Source organism: Oncorhynchus tshawytscha, linkage group LG31, assembly GCF_018296145.1.
Source record: "Oncorhynchus tshawytscha isolate Ot180627B linkage group LG31, Otsh_v2.0, whole genome shotgun sequence".
Classification (NCBI taxonomy): domain Eukaryota; kingdom Metazoa; phylum Chordata; class Actinopteri; order Salmoniformes; family Salmonidae; genus Oncorhynchus; species Oncorhynchus tshawytscha.
The window spans coordinates 15866541-15888012 of record NC_056459.1 but is presented as its reverse complement, the minus strand read 5'-3'; the positions used below and the strand labels follow the sequence as shown (position 1 = coordinate 15888012).

The following is a 21472-nucleotide window of genomic DNA, read 5'->3' as shown; positions in this document are numbered from 1 at the left end:
CCTCAGCCTACTAGCTGAACGAGGTCCACTGAATCTCAGGTCATAAATTACTGTGTTTTACTGCCACAATGCCAATACCAGTCAATACCATTCTACCCTCATTCCACTTTATTAACCAAAACAAATCCATCAACAGAACATTCTGGCAATAACTGTGCAACATGTTCCTGTTTCTCCAACGGTTTTTGAAGCTGTTGAATTAATTAAACCACTTGTGCGGATCGATGGAGTCTGTCCGTGTACAAGCTTTATCATAAGACCACGTGCATAAATAACTCCCATAGCGATGAAAAGGAAAACTAGAATCCAGAAATATTAATTACCCAACAAATCCTCTTTATTGCAATCCTTTATCGCCAGCAGCCAGCCAACAAACCAGCCAGCCAACAAACCAGCTAGCCTACCAGCGAGCCAACCAGTCAGCCAGCCACCAATCCAGCCAGCCAGCTGATTGTATGTGTTCCCTTCGAGGACGGGGAAGGGAACAGAGCAGGGATTCAGCATAGAGAGGTGTGTAATTCTGCACTGTTGGGTTTTATGAGGTGAACTGAACTGGAGCTGCAGCAGCTAGGGGGAGAGGGAAGCTCATGTTAAAATGTATGAGTGAATTTTCCTTTTTTCCCTTTTATCCCTCTTCTTCCTTCCCCTCGTCCTGCCTCATCCCTCCTCCCGGTATCTGAAGGCAGTGTTTTTGTGATCCGTATTTAGAGTTTGGTGTCTGGTATTATTTCTCCCATCTCTCTCTGCTTGGATGATGAAACAGCTCTATAGCCTGAGAGACAGACAGCAGCAGGCACAGCACAGCAACACCTCACTAGTTTCAACAAGCCTGGCCTTGATTCTCACATCACTGTTGTTTTTTGGAAGTCTAATATCTACCTTGCTCCTTTCCCTGTTCTCTTTGTAGCTCTGCGTGGTTGCAACAAGAGGAAATAGGCAAATAAAGCAGGAAGACTGTCACAACCTAGAACTGATGACGATTCTGTTCCTTTCAACAAATCCACCTTTACTTTGAGTGCAGTGATAGATAGCTGTTTCCTTTCTTTGCCTGTGTGGGTATTGGAGATGAGGGTGTTGCAGGTGTGGGGGAACTTTGCTATCAAATATTTATGATGCTATCAGGCCTATCGTGACTGCCAATGTCAATGTAGCTTAGCCTACACCATCTCTCCTTATATTTCGCTCCCTCCTTCTTTCTCTCTCTCCCTCTCCCTCTCTCTGTCCCTCCTTCTTTCTCTCTCTCCCTCTCCCTCTCTCTGTCCCTCCTTCTTTCTCTCTCTCCCTCTCCCTCTCTCTGTCCCTCCTTCTTTCTCTCTCTCCCTCCCTCTCTGTCCCTCCTTCTTTCTCTCTCTCCCTCTCTCTGTCCCTCCTTCTTTCTCTCTCTCCCTCACCCTCTCTCTGTCCCTCCTTCTTTCTCTCTCTCTCTCTCCCTCTCTCTGTCCCTCCTTCTTTCTCTCTCTCTCTCCCTCTCTCTGTCCCTCCTTCTTTCTCTCTCTCTCTCCCTCTCTCTGTCCCTCCTTCTTTCTCTCTCTCCCTCTCCCTCTCCCTCTCTCTGTCCCTCCTTCTTTCTCTCTTTCCCTCTCCCTCTCTCTGTCCCTCCTTCTTTCTCTCTCTCCCTCTCCCTCTCTCTGTCCCTCCTTCTTTCTCTCTCTCCATCTCCCTCTCTCTGTCCCTCCTTCTTTCTCTCTCTCTCTCTCCCTCTCTCTGTCCCTCCTTCTATCTCTCTCTCCCTCTCCCTCTCTCTGTCCCTCCTTCTTTCTCTCTCTCCCTCTCCCTCTCTCTGTCCCTCCTTCTTTCTCTCTCTCCCTCTCCCTCTCTCTGTCCCTCCTTCTTTCTCTCTCTCCCTCTCCCTCTTTCTGTCCCTCCTTCTTTCTCTCTCTCCCTCTCCCTCTCTCTGTCCCTCCTTCTTTCTCTCTCTCCCTCTCCCTCTCTCTGTCCCTCCTTCTTTCTCTCTCTCCCCTCTCCCTCTCTCTGTCCCTCCTTCTTTCTCTCTCTCCCTCTCCCTCTCTCTGTCCCTCCTTCTTTCTCTCTCTCCCTCTCCCTCTCTCTGTCCCTCCTTCTTTCTCTCTCTCCCTCTCTCTGTCCCTCCTTCTTTCTCTCTCTCCCTCTCCCTCTCTCTCCCTCCTTCTTTCTCTCTCTCCCCTCTCCCTCTCTCTGTCCCTCCTTCTTTCTCTCTCTCTCTCCTCTCTCTGTCCCTCCTTCTTTCTCCCTCTCCCTCTCTCTGTCCCTCCTTCTTTCTCTCTCTCCCTCTCCCTCTCTCTGTCCCTCCTTCTTTCTCTCTCTCTCTCTCCCTCTCTCTGTCCCTCCTTCTTTCTCTCTCTCTCCCTCTCTCTGTCCCTCCTTCTTTCTCTCTCTCCCTCTCCCTCTCCCTCTCTCTGTCCCTCCTTCTTTCTCTCTCTCCCTCTCCCTCTCTCTGTCCCTCCTTCTTTCTCTCTCTCCCTCTCCCTCTCTCTGTCCCTCTTTCTTTCTCTCTCTCCCTCTCCCTCTCTCTGTCCCTCCTTCTTTCTCTCTCTCTCTCTCTCTGTCCCTCCTTCTTTCTCCTCTCTCTCTCTCCCTCCTTCTTTCTCTCTCTCCCTCTCCCTCTCTCTGTCCCTCCTTCTTTCTCTCTCTCTCTCTCCCTCTCTCTGTCCCTCCTTCTTTCTCTCTCTCTCTCTCCCTCTCTCTGTCCCTCCTTCTTTCTCTCTCTCCCTCTCCCTCTCTCTGTCCCTCCTTCTTTCTCTCTCTCCCTCTCCCTCTCTCTGTCCCTCTTTCTTTCTCTCTCTCCCTCTCCCTCTCTCTGTCCCTCCTTCTTTCTCTCTCTCCCTCTCCCTCTCTCTGTCCCTCCTTCTTTCTCTCTCTCCCTCTCCCTCTCTCTGTCCCTCCTTCTTTCTCTCTCTCTCCCTCTCTCTGTCCCTCCTTCTTTCTCTCTCTCCCTCTCCCTCTCTCTGTCCCTCCTTCTTTCTCTCTCTCCCTCTCCCTCTCTCTGTCCCTCCTTCTTTCTCCTCTCTCCCTCTCTCTGTCCCTCCTTCTTTCTCTCTCTCCCTCTCCTCTCTCTGTCCCTCCTTCTTTCTCTCTCTCCCTCTCCCTCTCTCTGTCCCTCCTTCTTTCTCTCTCTCTCTCTCCCTCTCTCTGTCCCTCCTTCTATCTCTCTCTCCCTCTCCCTCTCTCTGTCCCTCCTTCTTTCTCTCTCTCCCTCTCCCTCTCTCTGTCCCTCCTTCTTTCTCTCTCGCCCTCTCCCTCTCTCTGTCCCTCCTTCTTTCTCTCTCTCCCTCTCCCTCTCTCTGTCCCTCCTTCTTTCTCTCTCTCCCTCTCTCTGTCCCTCCTTCTTTCTCTCTCTCCCCTCTCTCTGTCCCTCCTTTTTCTCTCTCTCTCTCTCTCCTCTCTCTGTCCCTCCTTCTTTCTCTCTCTCTCCCTCTCTCTGTCCCTCCTTCTTTCTCCCTCTCCCTCTCTCTGTCCCTCCTTCTTTCTCTCTCTCCCTCTCCCTCTCTCTGTCCCTCCTTCTTTCTCTCTCTCTCTCTCTCTCTGTCCATCCTTCTTTCTCCCTCTCCCTCTCTCTGTCCCTCCTTCTTTCTCTCTCTCTCTCTCCCTCTCTCTGTCCATCCTTCTTTCTCCCTCTCCCTCTCTCTGTCCCTCCTTCTTTCTCTCTCTCCCTCTCCCTCTCTCTGTCCCTCCTTCTTTCTCTCTCTCCCTCTCCCTCTCTCTGTCCCTCCTTCTTTCTCTCTCTCTCTCTCCCTCTCTCTGTCCCTCCTTCTATCTCTCTCTCCCTCTCCCTCTCTCTGTCCCTCCTTCTTTCTCTCTCTCCCTCTCCCCTCTCTCTGTCCCTCCTTCTTTCTCTCTCTCCCTCTCCCTCTCTCTGTCCCTCCTTCTTTCTCTCTCTCCCTCTCCCTCTCTCTGTCCCTCCTTCTTTCTCTCTCTCCCTCTCTCTGTCCCTCCTTCTTTCTCTCTCTCCCTCTCTCTGTCCCTCCTTTTTCTCTCTCTCTCTCTCCCTCTCTCTGTCCCTCCTTCTTTCTCTCTCTCTCCCTCTCTCTGTCCCTCCTTCTTTCTCCCTCTCCCTCTCTCTGTCCCTCCTTTTTCTCTCTCTCCCTCTCCCTCTCTCTGTCCCTCCTTCTTTCTCTCTCTCTCCCCCCTCTCTCTGTCCATCCTTCTTTCTCCCTCTCCCTCTCTCTGTCCCTCCTTCTTTCTCTCTCTCTCTCTCCCTCTCTCTGTCCATCCTTCTTTCTCCCTCTCCCTCTCTCTGTCCCTCCTTCTTTCTCTCTCTCCCTCTCCCTCTCTCTGTCCCTCCTTCTTTCTCTCTCTCCCTCTCTCTGTCCCTCCTTCTTTCTCTCTCTCCCTCTCCCTCTCTGTCCCTCCTTCTTTCTCTCTCTCTCTCTCCCTCTCTCTGTCCCTCCTTTCTCTCTCTCCCTCTCCCTCTCTCTGTCCCTCCTTCTTTCTCTCTCTCTCTCCCCTCTCTCTGTCCCTCCTTCTTTCTCTCTCTCTCTCTCCCTCTCTCTGTCCCTCCTTCTTTCTCTCTCTCCCTCTCCCTCTCTCTGTCCCTCCTTCTTTCTCTCTCTCCCTCTCCCTCTCTCTGTCCCTCCTTCTTTCTCTCTCTCCCTCTCCCTCTCTCTGTCCCTCCTTCTTTCTCTCTCTCCATCTCCCTCTCTCTGTCCCTCCTTCTTTCTCTCTCTCTCTCTCCCTCTCTCTGTCCCTCCTTCTTCTCTCTCTCCCTCTCCCTCTCTCTGTCCCTCCTTCTTTCTCTCTCTCCCTCTCCCTCTCTCTGTCCCTCCTTCTTTCTCTCTCTCCCTCTCCCTCTGTCCCTCCTTCTTTCTCTCTCTCCCTCTCCCTCTCTCTGTCCCTCCTTCTTTCTCCCTCTCCCTCTCTCTGTCCCTCCTTCTTTCTCTCTCTCTCTCTCCCTCTCTCAGTCCCTCCTTCTTTCTCTCTCTCTCTCTCCCTCTCTCTGTCCCTCCTTCTTTCTCTCTCTCTCCTCCCCTCTCTCTCTGTCCCTCCTTCTTTCTCTCTCTCCCTCTCCCTCTCTCTGTCCCTCCTTCTTTCTCTCTCTCCCTCTCCCTCTCTCTGTCCCTCCTTCTTTCTCTCTCTCCCTCTCCCTCTCTCTGTCCCTCCTTCTTTCTCTCTCTCCCTCTCCCTCTCTCTGTCATTCTCTTTCCATTTCTCTCTTTCTCTGCCCCTCTCTCTGTCATTCTCTTTCCATTTCTCTCTTTCCCCATCTCTCGCTCCCTCTCTATCCCCCCTCTCCCTTTCTGCTCTGAGCAGGGTCTGATACTGATAGTCAGGTAGGGTCAAGGCTCTGTGCAGTGCTGAGCAAGTGAATGGATGGCCAGGTGTGTGGAGGTGTGTGTGTGTTAGGGCTGTCCCCGACCCCAGAAAATATTGGTTGACCAAAAAGTTATTACAGCAAAGACTTAAAAACAGTCACATTCATTTGCGAATGCAATTTCCCAAATGGAACGGTTTAGGTCTATTTATTGTTTACGCTAATTACTCAATGGTCGCTTTGCTATTTTATTTTAAAACGAAAATGCTTCAATGCATTTCACGTCAGGAATGACTCGTATGCTGTGTGATGACATGAATGCAAAAATGATTTATTGGTAAAGTAGCCTATATTGAAATATAGGCCTAAGTTAATTACAGTAATAAGACCAAACAGAATGCGCTCTTAGGCCTACAGTTCCATGGTGGTTATACAAGGCTGCTATACTAAGTCTACTAATGACAATGACATTACTTATTAATATATATTATAAATATTATTATTATAATATTATAATGATGATCATAATACTATTAACAATAAGAATTTCATCAAGGAAAAAGGAGGGGTATTATTAGAAATATAATTTTTCGGACAATTTGGAATAGTGCAAACAACACTAAATAAATGCTAAATAATACCAGAGGCGCTGGTCTAATGAAAAACAGTGTAAAGCCTTTATTACAGCATAGCAAATATTAAAAACAGACGAATTTGTGAAATTGTTGCGTGAGGCTTGGTGCTCACGGAATCAGTAGGCTATCAGCGAAACACCCAAACAGGCAGCAGAAGCAAGATCTGTCTTATTTCTGTAGATACATCGATGATTTATAAAGACAGGCACATTTAACAGTTAGGCTATTGATTATAGACCTAATTAAGTTGAGGTTTCCTCTCTCCTCACTTTTCTTAGACAATAAGTCAAGGGCTGTTTTCTCCTCTCTTAACTCTAGCAACATGGTCAGGAAAAGGCGGCGATTCAACAGCACATTGTGTTTCAGAGCCGCACACAGCAACCACTATCCAACGCGGGAGAAAGTGCATTTGTTATAAATGATTTGTTTTATTTGTGTTGCACCATTGTTCTTACATAATATAACCATATACAATTTCAGTGGCACATACCTTAGAGTGATGGACTGTGCCATCCCCACGGCCTCCACAATGGATCAGTCCACTCGTGAATCAGACAGCTGTCTTGTACACCACGATTTTTTTAAAACATTGAACAATTTTCGCTACTGCTCGACTAAAGAAATCTCGGTTGACCAACAGCCTATGGGGTCAGCCCCAGTGCGTGCTCGTCGGGGTGTGTCAGTACCTGATGAATGGAGAAGGTAATCGTCCAGACTTCTCTAAGTGCCCACGCATAAGAATGAAGAATAATAATAAATGAGCAGACAGGGAAGTGTGGCCTGTGTCCATCTGAGGAGGCCTTGTGCGGTGCTGTCGGTCTGGACCAGGCACTTAGAGCCTGATGTGTTGGTCAACACAGAGACACACTGTGGCTGCTATATTAGAAATAGGGTGCCATTTGGGATGCCCCCAGACTCGTTGGAGTGCGTGATATTGGAATCTGACCTTTCATAGTCTGCTGGTTTCAGTCATAGCTAACATATCATTGTCTGTGATGAGCTTTTAGGATCATTTGCAGTACTTTACACTGTGTGGCTATCAGGGACTTTTCCATTGGCTCCATTGTGACAGGAAAGCTCAATCAAGCCTGGCTAAATGACTTGAAAGTGAAGTGCTATTTGAAGTCTGGAATCAATGAATGCAGTAAACCCCATCTGCATAGACTGCAGCGTTTATGTATTCGTTGTGCCTCTGCGGTAAAATAGTAAACTGTCCCTCAGTAAACGATATGGGTTATTGTGGCAGTAATGATTTTTCAGTGGTCCAGATTCCCTTTGGTTCCCTGTGGGAGGGATCTGGGATTCACTTTGGTTTCTCTGCATGACGCTGGATTCATTTAGATGAGTGAGTAGAGATTTTGGCAGCGCTCAATGACTCCTGTGGGTCCCATGTTCTGTGTGTGTTCTCTGATGAAAAGAGAGAGAAATATGGTTGTTTGAAAGAGCGGGAGGGAGAGATGACTGTGTGAAACGAGGCTATGCTAAACTATGGATGTTTGAGTAGTGGGATTTGCCACCAGACAGGCCTCCGTGGATTCAAAGACAAGCTGTTTGATTAGGACTTCACTCTCTCTGCCTCCAGTCCTTTCTCTCTCTGTGTTGCGTAACGTGGAATCCTTTCTTCCCTCCTCCTCATCTCTCCATTGTCTGTGCCGTTCTCATCTCATCTCTCAATTGTCTGTCCCATTCTCCTCTCATCTCTCTGTTGTCTGTCCTCAGGTGGTGTTTGAAGCATCCGTCTCGGCAGAACGGCGAGGCTACATTGCCATTGATGACATCCTGCTGCTCAACTACCCCTGCTGTAAGTAGCTACCCACCACACTACAGCACCAACATCCCAATGTACATCAGCCCAGAGAACACCGCCCCAACACACCAGCATACAAAACCCAGCGCACCACTATACCAATCTATCAACTACGCACCGTATCGCAGTGACCTTTTACAAAGAAATGGGACAATATGTGTCTGGGCGCTAGGAGGTGGACAGACAGACCAAGTCTCAGGACTGTGATGGGTGCGTGGGTGGACGGACAGACGGACAGAGGCCTGTACAGTAATCAGCGGTGGCGAAGGCACTGCTCTCAAAGCCAGAGACGGTTCTGAGAGGCTTTTGGCATGTGGACACCTGTCTGATTTCCCATGGTTCATGGCTGCACAGCGCCGCTCCTTTTGTCCCGGTCGACCAGACAGCGAGCTGGTGACCTTTATCTTCCTGACGGCTCGGCTAGTCGCTCCGCTCTCCCCGTCACCAAGACGAGCCCACTCTCCCAGAGCTAATATACTGATCCTGGAAACACACACACACACACACACACACACACACACACACACTGTTCACACACACACTGTTCCAAGAAAACAGCAGGCAGCAGGTGAAGGGCCTCTCCTCACATGTTGTTTTTCTTCCTCTCCACAAAGGTGTGACGAGAGCAGCAGTAGTCTGAGGTCTCTAGCTGGACCATAATGACACATGGTGACACTGAGAGTTTTCCCCATTATAGCTAACCCCCTCCCTTAGAGTGTAACCCCCACCCCCATCAGCCCTCAGTGCAAACACCCCCACAACCCCCTTCCTTCTATAAACCTGACTAAATGCCTTTATAGCGGACCCTCTGTCTCTCCCACAGTAGCGCTCACAGCAGTCTGACACACCATGATGTTCCTTTGGGATATTTCCCCAGTAAAACCTCCCTCCTTCAGTGCAGCCCCTCCCTACAAACATACATATGCTTCTACAGGCTACCTGGCCATTATTTTCCTCAGACGCTCACCTGCTGTCCCCATAACTATTACCTCTACAGGAGAGCAGGCTCAGGTCAAGGGTTGTATCCCAAATGGCACCCTATTCCCTACAAATTGCATTAATTTTGATCAGAGCCCTATGGTCTCTGGTCAAAATTAATACACTATATACAGTGGTTCATTGCTTTAAAAGTTACAAACGTTTGCCCCGACCATTCGTGGTAGATGGTGGCATTGTGTCATTGCACCACACTATCAAAAGGGATAGTAAGAACGCTGATCTTATCAGTCGTCTAAACTGTGACTCAAGTTGACTATCTTTTCGTAAATGAATGGATGTGTTTTCAGTCTGAGAGTCTCTCTTCTCTGGCCCTAGAGTCCTACATGAGGCAACAACAACAAAAAACTGTCCGTGGTCCTGGTGTTAAGAGAGAACTTGGGTAAATACAATGGGGGAATTACACATATCATGTAGACTGATCATTTTTGAAAAATAGGCATTTTGGTTTGGTAATTCTAAATAACAAACTGGCTTTATTTACAAATTAGTCTCAACCCATGTTCAAAAATGGCCATTTTCCCTTTATTCAGATTACAACTGCTCACTTATCGTTATTTCTTTAATTTTTTTGATGTATTTATTGAATTTTACCCCCTTTTCTCTCTAATTTCGTGGTATCCAATTGTTAGGCTCGGGAGAGACGAAGGTCGAAAGCCATGCGCCCTCTGAAACACAACCAACCAAGCTTCTTACCACAGTGAGCATCCAGCCCAGAAGCGAGCATCCAAGCCAGCCGCACCAATGTGTCAGAGGAAACACTGTGCACCTGGTAACCTGGTTACCGTACACTGTGCTCGGCATGCCACAGGAGTCACTAGTGCATGATGAGACAAGGATATCCCTAGGCCAATTGTGCGTCACCCCATGGACCTCCCGGTCGCAGCCGGCTGTGACAGAGCCTGGGCGCGAACCCAGAGTCTCTGGTGGCACAGCTAGCACTGCGATGCAGTGCCTTAGACCACCACACCACCCAGGAGGCCCTTATTGTTATTTTTTAGTTAGTTTAATCCCCCAGAAAATAAATAAATAAATAACACAACAAATATTGTGATTAAACTCAAACATACTAATTGATTAAAAAAACTTTTGCAATTGGAATCTTTATCAAGTGGAAGGGGGAAAAGTAAAGAACTTGTCTGTCGGCCATGCATTAAAGACCAAAATTAAAAGAAAGTTAAGAAAATTGTGATAAACAAAAATGAACTCAGCAACAACAAAAAAGTCATTTTTCAGGACTCTGTCACGAAAATCCAAATAACTTCACATATCTTCATTGTAAATGGTTTAAACACCGTTTCCCATGCTTGTTCAATGAACCGTGAACAATTAATGAACATGCACCTGTGGAACGGTCGTTAAGACACTAACAGCTACAGACGTTAGGCAATTAAGGTCACAGTTATGAAAACTTAGGACACTAAAGAGGCCTTTCTACTGACTCTGAAAAACACCAAAAGAAAGATGCCCAGGATCCCTTTTCATCTGCGTGAACGTGCCTTAGGCATGCTGTAAGGAGGCATGAGGACTGCAAATGTGGCCAGGGCAATAAATTGCAATGTCCGTTCTGTGAGATGCCTAAGACAGCGCTACAGGGAGACAGGATGGACAGCTGATCGTCCTCGCAGTGGCAGACCACGTGTAAGAACACCTGCACAGGATCGGTGCATTCGAACATCACACCTATGGGACAGGTACAGGATGGCAACAACAACTGCCCAAGTTACACCAGGAAGGCACAATCCCTCCATCAGTGCTAAGACTGTCCGCCATAGGGCTTATAGGGCTTGTAGGCCAGTTGTAAGGCATGTCCTCACCAGACATCACTGGCAAAAACATCACCTATGGGCACAAACCTACTGTCACTGGACCAGACAGGACTGGCAAAAAGTGCTCTTCACTGACAAGTCGCGGTTTTGTCTCACCAGGGATGATGGTTGGATTCACATTTATCGTCGAAGTAATGAGCATTACACCAAGGCCTGTATTCTGGAGCAGGATCTATTTGGAGGTGGAGGGTCCGTCTGGGGGAGGGGGGCTGTTGGATCGGAGGGTGAGGGCTAGGGGCATTCCCCCCAGAAATGTCCTGGAACTTGCAGGTACCTTGGTGGAAGAGTGGGGTAACATCTCACATAACTGGCAAAACTGGTGCAGTCCATGAGGAGGAGATGCACTGCATTACTTAATGCAGCTGGTGGCCACACCAGATACTGACTGTTACTTTAGATTTTTATCCCCCCTTTGTTAAGGGACACATTATTCCATTTATTTTAGTCACATGACTGTGTCTTTTAGTTTGCTGAAAATAAACGCAGTTGACAGTGAGAGGATGTTTCTTTTTTTGCTGAGATTATATACCAGTTGCATTTAAGGACCAAAACGTTGAAAGCTGTGCCATATATATTGCAAAATAGTTGGGAAGAAATGTTCAATGTACCAGATTCCATGGCACATGGTTTATGAATTGACACGCAATTTTCCATTTATTATACTGCAGGCCTAAAACCTATGAGTTTAACGTTCTGAATGAATGATTATATTGAAGATATAAGCCGCCTCTTAATGAGTTCCAATCTGTTATCCAACGATTGTTATTATTTTTATTGACCCTGCATTATAATTATATAAAAGCCCCTTAAATATTCTGTTTTTAGTTACAGTGGTTATGGACAGCTGTAGACATTTTTTTTTCCACAAGCGTAGTAGGCTGTGAATTCTGGAAACAACAATAGAATCTTAATCCTTTACAAAAAGATAGTTTATTAGCTGCTTACTGTATGTGTGAGAAAAAAAATAATGTCACTGGCGGAGAGTCAGGCGGAGAATGACATGTTGAAGAGGGCGAGGAATGAGATGGAGTCACAATCCATGCCAGGTACATCTGTGAGCTCTGAAACTCCACCTCCTGTTTGTGGACTCTGCAAACAACGTGTTCTTGATGAAAATAACTGTCTTTGTGGAAAAATCACCATGATTAACTCTTTAGTCATATCAGAGTTTTTCTATTTGCTTATGGTTTTGCCTAGCAACCTGTTTAAATATGATCAAAAAATATGACATTTTATTTGGAATGGTAAGCCAGACAAAATTAAAAGGACCTATTCTCTCACCCCATGTTCAAGAATGGCCTTTTTCCCTTTATTCAGATTACATCTGCTCACTTTTGGAAATTTTGAAATAATCTCCAAAATATTGTTATTATTTGAAACAAGACATAGACATTTGGTTGCAATTTCAGTTTAATCCACCAGAAAAGACACAACAAATAATACAACAAATATTGTGGTTAAACTAAAATATGCTAATTGTTCAAAAAAAATGTTATAAATTGGAACCTTTATCAAGCTGTGCCATATAGATTGAAGGGTTAGGACTGTAATCACCAGAGGACTTGAAAATGAAATTGTGAACTCTGAGAATGGTAAATGACTGTAATTAATACATTCAATACATTGGAATACAAAAGAAGGCCCTCCACCCACGATGGGCTATTAGCAGGACAATAGACAAAGAGGGTAGGGGGGACATTGTATTTAAAGACACTGCACAGTAGCCTAATAAACATATGCATTTGGAAATTATATTTAAAACATTTAAAGGCTGACATTGGTTGATTTGAATACTTCTGACAGACAAAATTCGAACTCTACCCACAACCTTTGGACTTTTTTTAACCTTCCCAGAAGGCATGGATTATTATAACCTACTGCAGGCCTAAAAGCTTAGGGTTTAACCCCTTGAATGAATGATTATATTGAAGATAGAAGCCACTTCTTAATGAGTTCCGAGAGCTGATCTGTTACTCAAAGATTATTATAGTTCTATAAAAGCCCCTTAGATATTAGATAACAACATGTTTTTAAACACTTGTTTTTCACAAGGGCTATTAGCAGGACAATAGACACAGAAACACCTCTCTGACATACGGTCCAGTGTATCTCTTGATGATGACTTGATGACCAGCTGTTATGGATGACTGTTTGATAACGCTCTTGGTAGCCGATGTGAACAAAACCTTTAAACAGGTCAATGTTCAGAAAGCCGCTGATTACCAGGACGTGTACTCAAAGTATTCGCAGACCAACTGTCAAGTGTCTTCACTGACATGTTCAACCTTTCCCTGACCGTGTCCGTAATACCTACATATTTCAAGTAGATTACCATAGTCCCCTGTGCCCAAGGAAGCGAAGGTAACCTTCCTAAAGGATTACCGCCCCATAGCACTCACGTCAGTAGCCATGAAGTGCTTTGAAAGGCTGGTCATGGCTCACATCAACAACACCCTAGACCCACTCCAATTTGCATACCGTCCAAACAGATCCACAGATGACACAATCTCAATCGCGCTCCACACTGCTCTTTCTCACCTGGACAAAAGTAACACCTATGTGAGAATGCTGTTCATTGACTACAGCTCAGCATTTAACACCATAGTGCCCACGAAGCGCATCACTAAGCTAAGGACTCAGGGACTAAACACCTCCCTCTGCAACTGCATCCTGGACTTCCTGATGGGCCGCCCCCAGGTGGTAAGAGCTCCACACAGAGCTCTTACCACCTCCACACAGCTCTACACTGCTCTCTCAACACGTCTGCCACGTTGATCCTTAACACTGGGGCCCCTCAGGGGTGTCAACTTAGTCCCCTCCTATACTCCTTGTTCACCTATAACTGCGTGGCCAAACATGACTCCAACAATATTATTACGTTTGCTGATGACACAACAGTGGTAGGTCTGATCACCGACAATGATGAGATAGCCTATAGGGAGGAGGTCAGAGAACTGGCTGTATGGTGTCAGGACAACAACCTCTCCCTCAATGTGAGCAAGACAAAGGAGCTGATCGTGGACTACAGGAAAAGGCGGGCCGAACAGGCCCCAATTAACATCAACGGGGCTGTAGTGGAGCGGGTCGAGAGTTTCAACTTTCTTGGTGTCCACATCACCAATGAACTATCATGGTCCAAACATACCAAGACAGTAGTAAAGAAGGCACAACAAAACCTTTTCCCCGTCAGGAGACTGAAAAGATTTGGCATGGGTCACCAGATCCTCAAAAGGTTTTACAGCTTCACCATCGAGAACATCCTGACCGGTTGCATCACCGCCTGGTATAGCAACTGCTCGGCATCTGACCGTAAGGCGCTACAGAGGGTAGTGTGAACAGCCCAGTACATCACTGGGGCCAAACTTCCTGTCATCCAGGACCTATATAATAGGCGTGTCAGAGGAAAGCCCGTAAAATTGTCAGAGACTCCAGTCACCGAAATTATAGACTGTTTTCTCTGCTACCACACGTCAAGCGGTACCGGAGCGTCAAGACTAGGACCAAAATTCTCCTCAACAGCTTCTACCCCCAAGCCATAAGACTGCTGAACAATTTTTTAAATTGCCACCGGACTATTTACGTTGACCCCCTCCCTTTTGTACACTGCTGCTACTCGTTGTTTATTATCTCTGTGTGGTCACTTCACCCCCACCTACATGTACAAATTACCTCAACTAACCTGTACCCCTGCGCACTGACTCAGTATCGGTACCCCCTGCAAATAGCCTCGTTATTCTTATTATGTAACTTTTTTAAAACATTTTTTTACTTTAGTCTATTTGGTAAATAAACTCTTCTTGAACTACCGAGTCCACCAAATGCATTGTTTTCTAACCATTATCTGGATGGATCCATAATGAATTACTATGTGAATAAATATCACTGAATGACATAAATATTGGAATAGAGTAGGCTAATGAAGGCAACAAATTGTTGCTTACTAAAACACCCAAAGTCATCCAATTGTTATAATAGGATTTGAAGCAATAGCCTACCCGTGTATGGTCAACTATTTCACCACCGTTTCGCATGGGGACGGGTCTTGATAAATCAATTCGATTTTTATTTTCACTGAATCTCCGTTAGCCTACAATTAGGGTGTGGAAACGTTAGGATTATTTTGCTCTTCACTTGCAGTCACTTGACCAGTCACGTTGTACAGAGCCATATTTTCCTAACGGAAACACTGAGGTTTTTCTTGGAATAGAATCACCATAATATTAATCAAATTAATAATGCCACATTTCTTCAAATCAATCCCATATACTATGTTCTTACAAAAAAGGTTTTCAATTATCTAGTACAGCCAATATTAATTAAAAACAGTCAAATGGTTTTCAAATATGCCCTCTGGTGGTCAAACTAGTGCTAACTAGCATTAATGGCAACAATTGTTGATAATTAAATAATGTGCCATAGAATTCTGCGGCCGCCCGCAAGCTGTACTGCAGTACGACGCAACTTTTAAAGGAAGAACCACTGTAGGATGCAATTTGGTGTGTGACAGAGTGTATAGGAGTGACAATGTGTGACAGAGTGTATAGGAGGGGTGCTGAGGCCATGTCAGTTTCCACTGACAACCACTGACCCCTGTAGACTTTAGGGAACATCAAGCCAGCCAGATCCGTAATGAACGCTAGCGGTTGGTCTCGAGCCAAGATGGCCCCTGTCTTGGCTCTCTGTAAAGGGATAATCCTCAGTGAAAAGCAGAAACTGCAGGCTGGGAGGAAATGTTAATGTATGATAATGGGGGGCGTTTATGAGCTGAGAAAATTCAGACAGCTTTTACCGCCTGTAAAAAATATTTAAAAAACAACTTAAAAAAACAAACAAAAAAACAGCCATTTTTTTTTCTCTCTTTCGCTCTCTCTCTCTATGACCCTCTTCAAAACAACCAGAGATAAGCTCAACTCATCTTAAACTTTTAACACTTAGCCTCTGTCACCTGAAAGTCCGCATTTCCATGGGATTTTCGACCCCTTGCTGATTTGGAGTGGTTGCCAGGGCCCTCTGTGTGTGTGAATAATGTGTGTGTATGATGGGTATGTCTCTTAGCCCTGATGCAGATGGCACCTCCCTGGCTCCCGTCCATCCCTATTAAATAATCAACAATCTCATTAGCAGATGCTGCGGCTGCCTGGCCCTCCACGGAACCTCTTAAACACACACACACTCCAAGCTGGCACGATGCCCCCTAAGGCAGCGGAAATAACTTGTTTGGCCCGCAGGAAATACAAATCGAGTCTCTCTTATATTCACATTACAACACGCTTGACATTTCTGTTATTTTCTCCAGAGTCACCCTCATTATTCCAAACACGTGTTACGGTCAAATGCAATCACTGTCAAATTGAAGTTTTCCTTTGGATATAAGAATGTGACTTACCTGCATAATAACCTACTAAACAGATAGGGGCCATTATGTGGTGTGAAACCTTACTTACCGTTCTTACTCCTTGGTGTGTTTTAAAGGTTTAACATATGCCCATGAAACTATATTGATTCTCCATTATCCATTAGTGCCAAGGCTGGGATTGTGTGTGTGTTTGCTGAAAGACTACCAACTACGTGCAGAAATCAATTTAGCTGCAGCTCGTCCCTCCCTGCGCTTATTGGAGCCAAAGAGAAAAAAAGAGTCTCCGTTTCCATGGAGACTCCTGATATGAGTGTCATGTGTACGGAGGAGTGTCTCTCTCTTCCTCTCCTCCTCTTTTCCCATCTTCTCTCTCGCTCTCTCTTTTCTTGTTCAGGAAATGACCATCATCATACAGTCTGTTATTTTAAAGTCATTCCCTATTGAAAGAGTACCACTTTTTGTTTCTGTGCTACTAGTGTTTCAGCCTGACAGCCTTTTCCTCTTGAGTTCCTACTGTACTTACAAGCTCACCAGAGAATACCGTTGTTGCCTGTAGTATAGACCTAGTATCAACCCAATGTAAATCACTGGAAACATTTTGAAAGATATTATGGGTGTATTTCAATGATTTCGTAAATGTAATGCATTAGCCAGACAGAATAGTATAAAAAGATTTAAAACGCTTTTCACTAAGTTGAATCTAACATCTCAAGTAGGCATTAACCCAAGTACCTTAACCCTCCCCTTACATTCCAAAACGCTATACACGGATGATGTTCTGGGTAAATTTGGCCCATTACAGTAACTACAGCAAAATCATAAATACATTATTTTAACCTTCCACAATGTATTTCCAGTAGCTGAGAATGTCCTATTTAATATGCTCGTTTTGCTGAGTTGATAGACCCAACTGATAAAAATGTAAAGTCAAATGTTTGATACAGGTGTCATAAATCAATCAAATGATCACATTTTATGACATTTATTACATTTTTAGCTCATTTATAGCCAACCTCCAGATCCCTGTCCCTCGGCCTCTGAACATCACAGGGAAAACATACTTACATCCCTTGTGATAGTCATAGTTAGACCTTTACTGCACAGGAGACCATTGTCTCTAGAACAAAGGTCAAGGTCAAATTGCAGGTCAAGTACATGGTCAAGTATTTTTTAAATGTAATTTTCAAGGTTATTACCCCTACCTTGAGGACTAGATGAAGGGTCATGGTGAAAAAATACATTCAATAGTATTTTTGTGATGAATAACTTGTCCCACAACATAAGGGAAGGGTTAAGGCTGAAGTTAGCCAACAACCACTTAGTTAGGTTAGGAAGTTTGCTATCTTTATGACCACCCCATCTTCTCTTATCCCCAGAACACAGCAACTTCAGAACATAAGTGTTTTTCTGACATTTTTGGGACATTTAACTGAAAAAAAAATCCAGCCCTAGTAGAGCCCCAAGTCCCATGAGGACGTCCTCTAGGCCGTGGATGTTCTCCCCATCAAAGGCCAGCGTTATTTCATGGTGAAATGGATTTCCGCTGATGTGCAATAAAGGAGTGGGGAGAGGTGAAAAGTAAGAAAAGATTAGTACATGTACAATTAACAAAGACCATAACAAATGTTCAACTGTAGCTTTATACATTAGAGAAAGGGAAGGAATAAGAACAAATACCTATTCTGTATTGTCCATCAGGGACTGTGGAAATAGCAGGATGATGTCTTCAACCCTGCCTCGTCTCTTTAATTCTGTTAGTCCTTGAATGATCTTTTTGTCTATATCCATTCCATAGACTTCATTCATTTCCGAGGAGATTTTTATGCTAATACATTTCAGTTGTATTGACTGCTAAGTAGGTTAAATGTACACTTCAAATGCAGCTCTCCTACAACATATCCTTGTATCCCAATTGCATTGTGTCCATGTTCTGTCCTATAAACATTTCAAAGGAAGAGAAAATGTGTCAAAGAATAGTCTTACACGCATTTAAAATATATATATATATATTAAATAGATATTGAAAGATAAATGACATCGACATGCAATTGAATGCAAAATAGAAGAACATATTGGAGAAAGTACTAGCCAATACAGTACTGCCAAACAGTAAAAGTACTGCCATACAGGCCTAATATCACATTTCAAGCTATCTTTGTACACACATTGTTCAATATTTTATCAGGCTGACTTGAAAGATTATACGCAACATTTTGCTGCGTGGCAATACTGTGCTTGGATTCTGAAGGGCATAATAGTATTCATAATAGTATTGCATGCTGTAGCAGGCTCTCTACATTATTATATCAATTATTTTGATACATATTCAGAGCCGAACATCAACCCAACTTACCTTTTTAACTGTTGTCGCATTCAAACTTGGCACGAGCGTTTTCAGTTGCAATTGCGAAGTTCCCGGAAGAACTCCAGCAACAATGGGGGTTCCATCGATGAACCGCACTGCTCAAGTTTTATGAAGAACCTTTTGGGGCTGTTTTTCATTGCCGAGAACCCTAAGGTTCTTAGAGGATCTTTGAGGAATTTAGAAGAACTCCAGTTTGACAAGTGTGTTGCAAGAAAAAGTATATGAACCCTTTACATTTACCTGGATTTCTGCATAAATTGGTCATCAAATTTGATCTGATCTTCATCTAAGTCACAACAATAGACAAACATAGTGTGCTTAATCTAATAACACACACATTATTGTATTTGTCTTGTCTATATTGAATACATAGTTTAAAAGTATGTGAACCCCTAGGCGAATGACTTATCCTAAAGCTAATAGGAGTCAGGAGTCAGCTAACCTGGAGTCCAATCAATGAGACAAGATTGGAGATGTTGGTTAGAGGTGCCTTGCCAAGTAATTTTTTTTGTTGAGTTTGCTATTCACAAGGAGTATTGCCTGATGTGAACCATGCCTCCAACAAAAGAGATCTCAGAAGACCTAAGATTAAGAATTGTTGACTTGCATAAAGCTGGAAAGGGTTACAAAAGTATCTCTAAAAGCCTTGATGTTCATCAGTCCATGATAAGACAAATTGTCTATAAATGGAGAAAGTTCAGCACTGTTGCTACTCTCCCTAGGAGTGGTTGTCCTGCAAAGATGACTGCAAGAGCACAGTGCAGAATGCTCAGTGAGGTTAAGAAGAATCCTTACATAAATCTCTGGAACATGCTAACATCTCTGTTGACTAGTCTTTGATACTCAAAACACTAAGCAGGAATGGTGTTCATGGGAGGACACCACGGAAGAAGACACTGCTGTCCAAAAAAACATTGCTGCACGTCTGAAGTTTGCCAATGTGCACCTGGATGTTCCACAGCGCTACTGGCAAAATATTCTGTGGACAGATGAACCTACAGTTGAGTTGATTGGTAGGAACACACAACACTATGTGTGGAGAAAAAAAGGCACAGCACAGCACACCAACATCAAAACCTCATCCCAACTGTGAAGTATGGTGGAGGGAGCATCATGGTTTGGGGCTGCTTTGCTGCCTCAGGGCCTGGACAGCTTTCTATCATCGACAGAAAAATGAATGCCCATGTTTATCAAGACATTTTGTAGGAGAATGTAAGGCTATCTGTCCGCCAATTGAAGCTCAACAGAAGTTGGGTGATGCAACAGGACAATGACCCAAAACACAGAAGTAAATTAAGAATGGCTTCAACAGAAGAAAATACGCCTCTGGAGTGGCCCAGTCAGAGTCCTGACCTCTACCCGATTGAGATGCTGTGGCATGACCTCGAGAGCAGTTCACACCAGACATCCCAAGAATATTTCTGAACTGAAATAGTTTTGTAAAGAGGGATGGTCCAAATTTCCTCCTGACCATTGTGCAGGTCTGGTTCGCAACTACAGAAAAGGTTTGGTTGAGGTTATTGCTGCCAAAGGAGGGTCAACCAGTTATTAAATCCAAGGGTTCACATACTTTTCCCACCTGCACAGTGAATGTTTAATGAATGTCTGTCAATAAAGACATGAAAACGTAGACTTGTTTGTGTGTTATTAGTTTAATCAGACTGTGTTTGTCTATTGTTGTGACCTAGATGAAAGTCAGATCAAATTGTATGACCAATTTATGCAGAAATTCAGGTATTTTCAAAGGGTTCACATACTTTTTCTTGCCACTGTAAATCCATCAAGTCAAATCCCTGTGATTTCAGATACTGTCAAGTTTTTTACTTGACTAGTGTGTTCTAACTAGCTTCTTCTATTTCTATGCAACACAAAGCACACAATACAAGGTGTTATTACAGCTAGCTAGCTCTTTGGTACAGTGAGGCAGTAGAAGAGCTAGGCTATTGAGACAACAGGAATACCACCACAGTCTCTACATTGAGTTTTTCTTTGAATTTCTTTTGTATGATGTTTTTCAGTGGACATTTTCCTTCAGTCTTTACGAGGGGAGAAATGTTGCTTAAGAGTGCAACTGAACTGTTAGGAGGGGATAGAACACAGAATAACGCTAAATGTTCATCTGTCTAAAAAAAAAATGATAGCTGTTCTTATAAGTGTACTGTACGTGTACTTCCATAAGAGCAATACCTACAGTTGTACTGCGGGCACTGATGTCTGTGCACAGAGAGGGAAATTCTTCTGACATACTGCAGAACTCTGAGAGGGGAAACTAAGTTTGCTCGAGCAGCCAGTGTCTTTGTGAAGTCAGAGCCCACAGGCAAGGCTTGGAGAGCTGTGCTGCACTGATGCCCTCGTCCTCTGTGTGTGTTGACTGTGTTCCTAATGTTTGTATTAATATGATAGTAATGAACTGTCAGTGCATCAGTATCACAGAGGATCTCTCTCACTCTCTTTATTTCTCTATACAGACAAGGTTCCCCACTTCTCTCGGCTGGGGGATGTGGAGGTCAATGCAGGGCAGAATGCCACCTTCCAGTGTGTCGCCACGGGCAAAACTACAGAGACAGAACCCTTCCTACTGGAGGTAATGTATGTGTCTGCGTATGTGCGCAAATGCTTGCGGGCGTGGCCACCGGAAAGACCACATAAACAGAGGCATTCCTGCTGGAGAAGAGAGTACAGACTGATTGCCCTGGTCTAATGCTATTCTTCTGGCTTTGTTGACGAAGCAGAGCTGGGGAGCTTTGTGCATCGTGGGAATAGTTTTTTGGCAGTACACATGCTGCTGTTCTACTGCGCGTATAATGATGTCAGAGGGAAAAAAACAGTGTTCGTTGTTTGAAATGACTTCTTTGTTGTTGTAATATCACAAACGGATGTGGCTGTTTCACCATTAAGGATTCCAGCTTAATAAGAGCTCTGTTCTTTCTACGAGGTCTGATATATACGAGTACTTCAGTGGATTAAAGATAGACCCAGCATAATGACGTCATCAAAACACAGAGGGCCGAGCCCCTGCATATAGACTAGCTGTAACTAATTAATGGCATCAGCAGTTTGTGTGGCTTTTTGATTTGCTAGCTGATAGTTAGTCATATTCCTCCATAAAGTAATCACTCAAAAATGTCTGCTGCATGAATTCAAGCTAATATTAGTTTTCTGAAAAACTCCACTTTCTCTCTGTATCCTTGAAGCTTGTACTTGTACTAAGTGCTATTGAAATGTTAGACGGGGAAAGAAGGACGCAAGAAGACGCG

General features: G+C 44.5%; 1 protein-coding gene across 8 annotated transcripts in view; it reads left to right on the top strand.

The window, feature by feature from the left end:
• Window positions 1-21472, top strand: part of LOC112229315 (receptor-type tyrosine-protein phosphatase U-like) — a 283382-nt gene that overhangs the window by 166049 nt on the left and 95861 nt on the right. For all 8 annotated transcript variants that reach the window (XM_042310050.1, XM_042310047.1, XM_042310046.1 and 5 more), the window contains exons 4-5: window positions 7582-7663; window positions 20684-20799. In XM_042310050.1, coding sequence (XP_042165984.1) covers window positions 7582-7663; window positions 20684-20799 — 198 coding nt within the window. The remainder of the gene's footprint in view (window positions 1-7581; window positions 7664-20683; window positions 20800-21472) is intronic.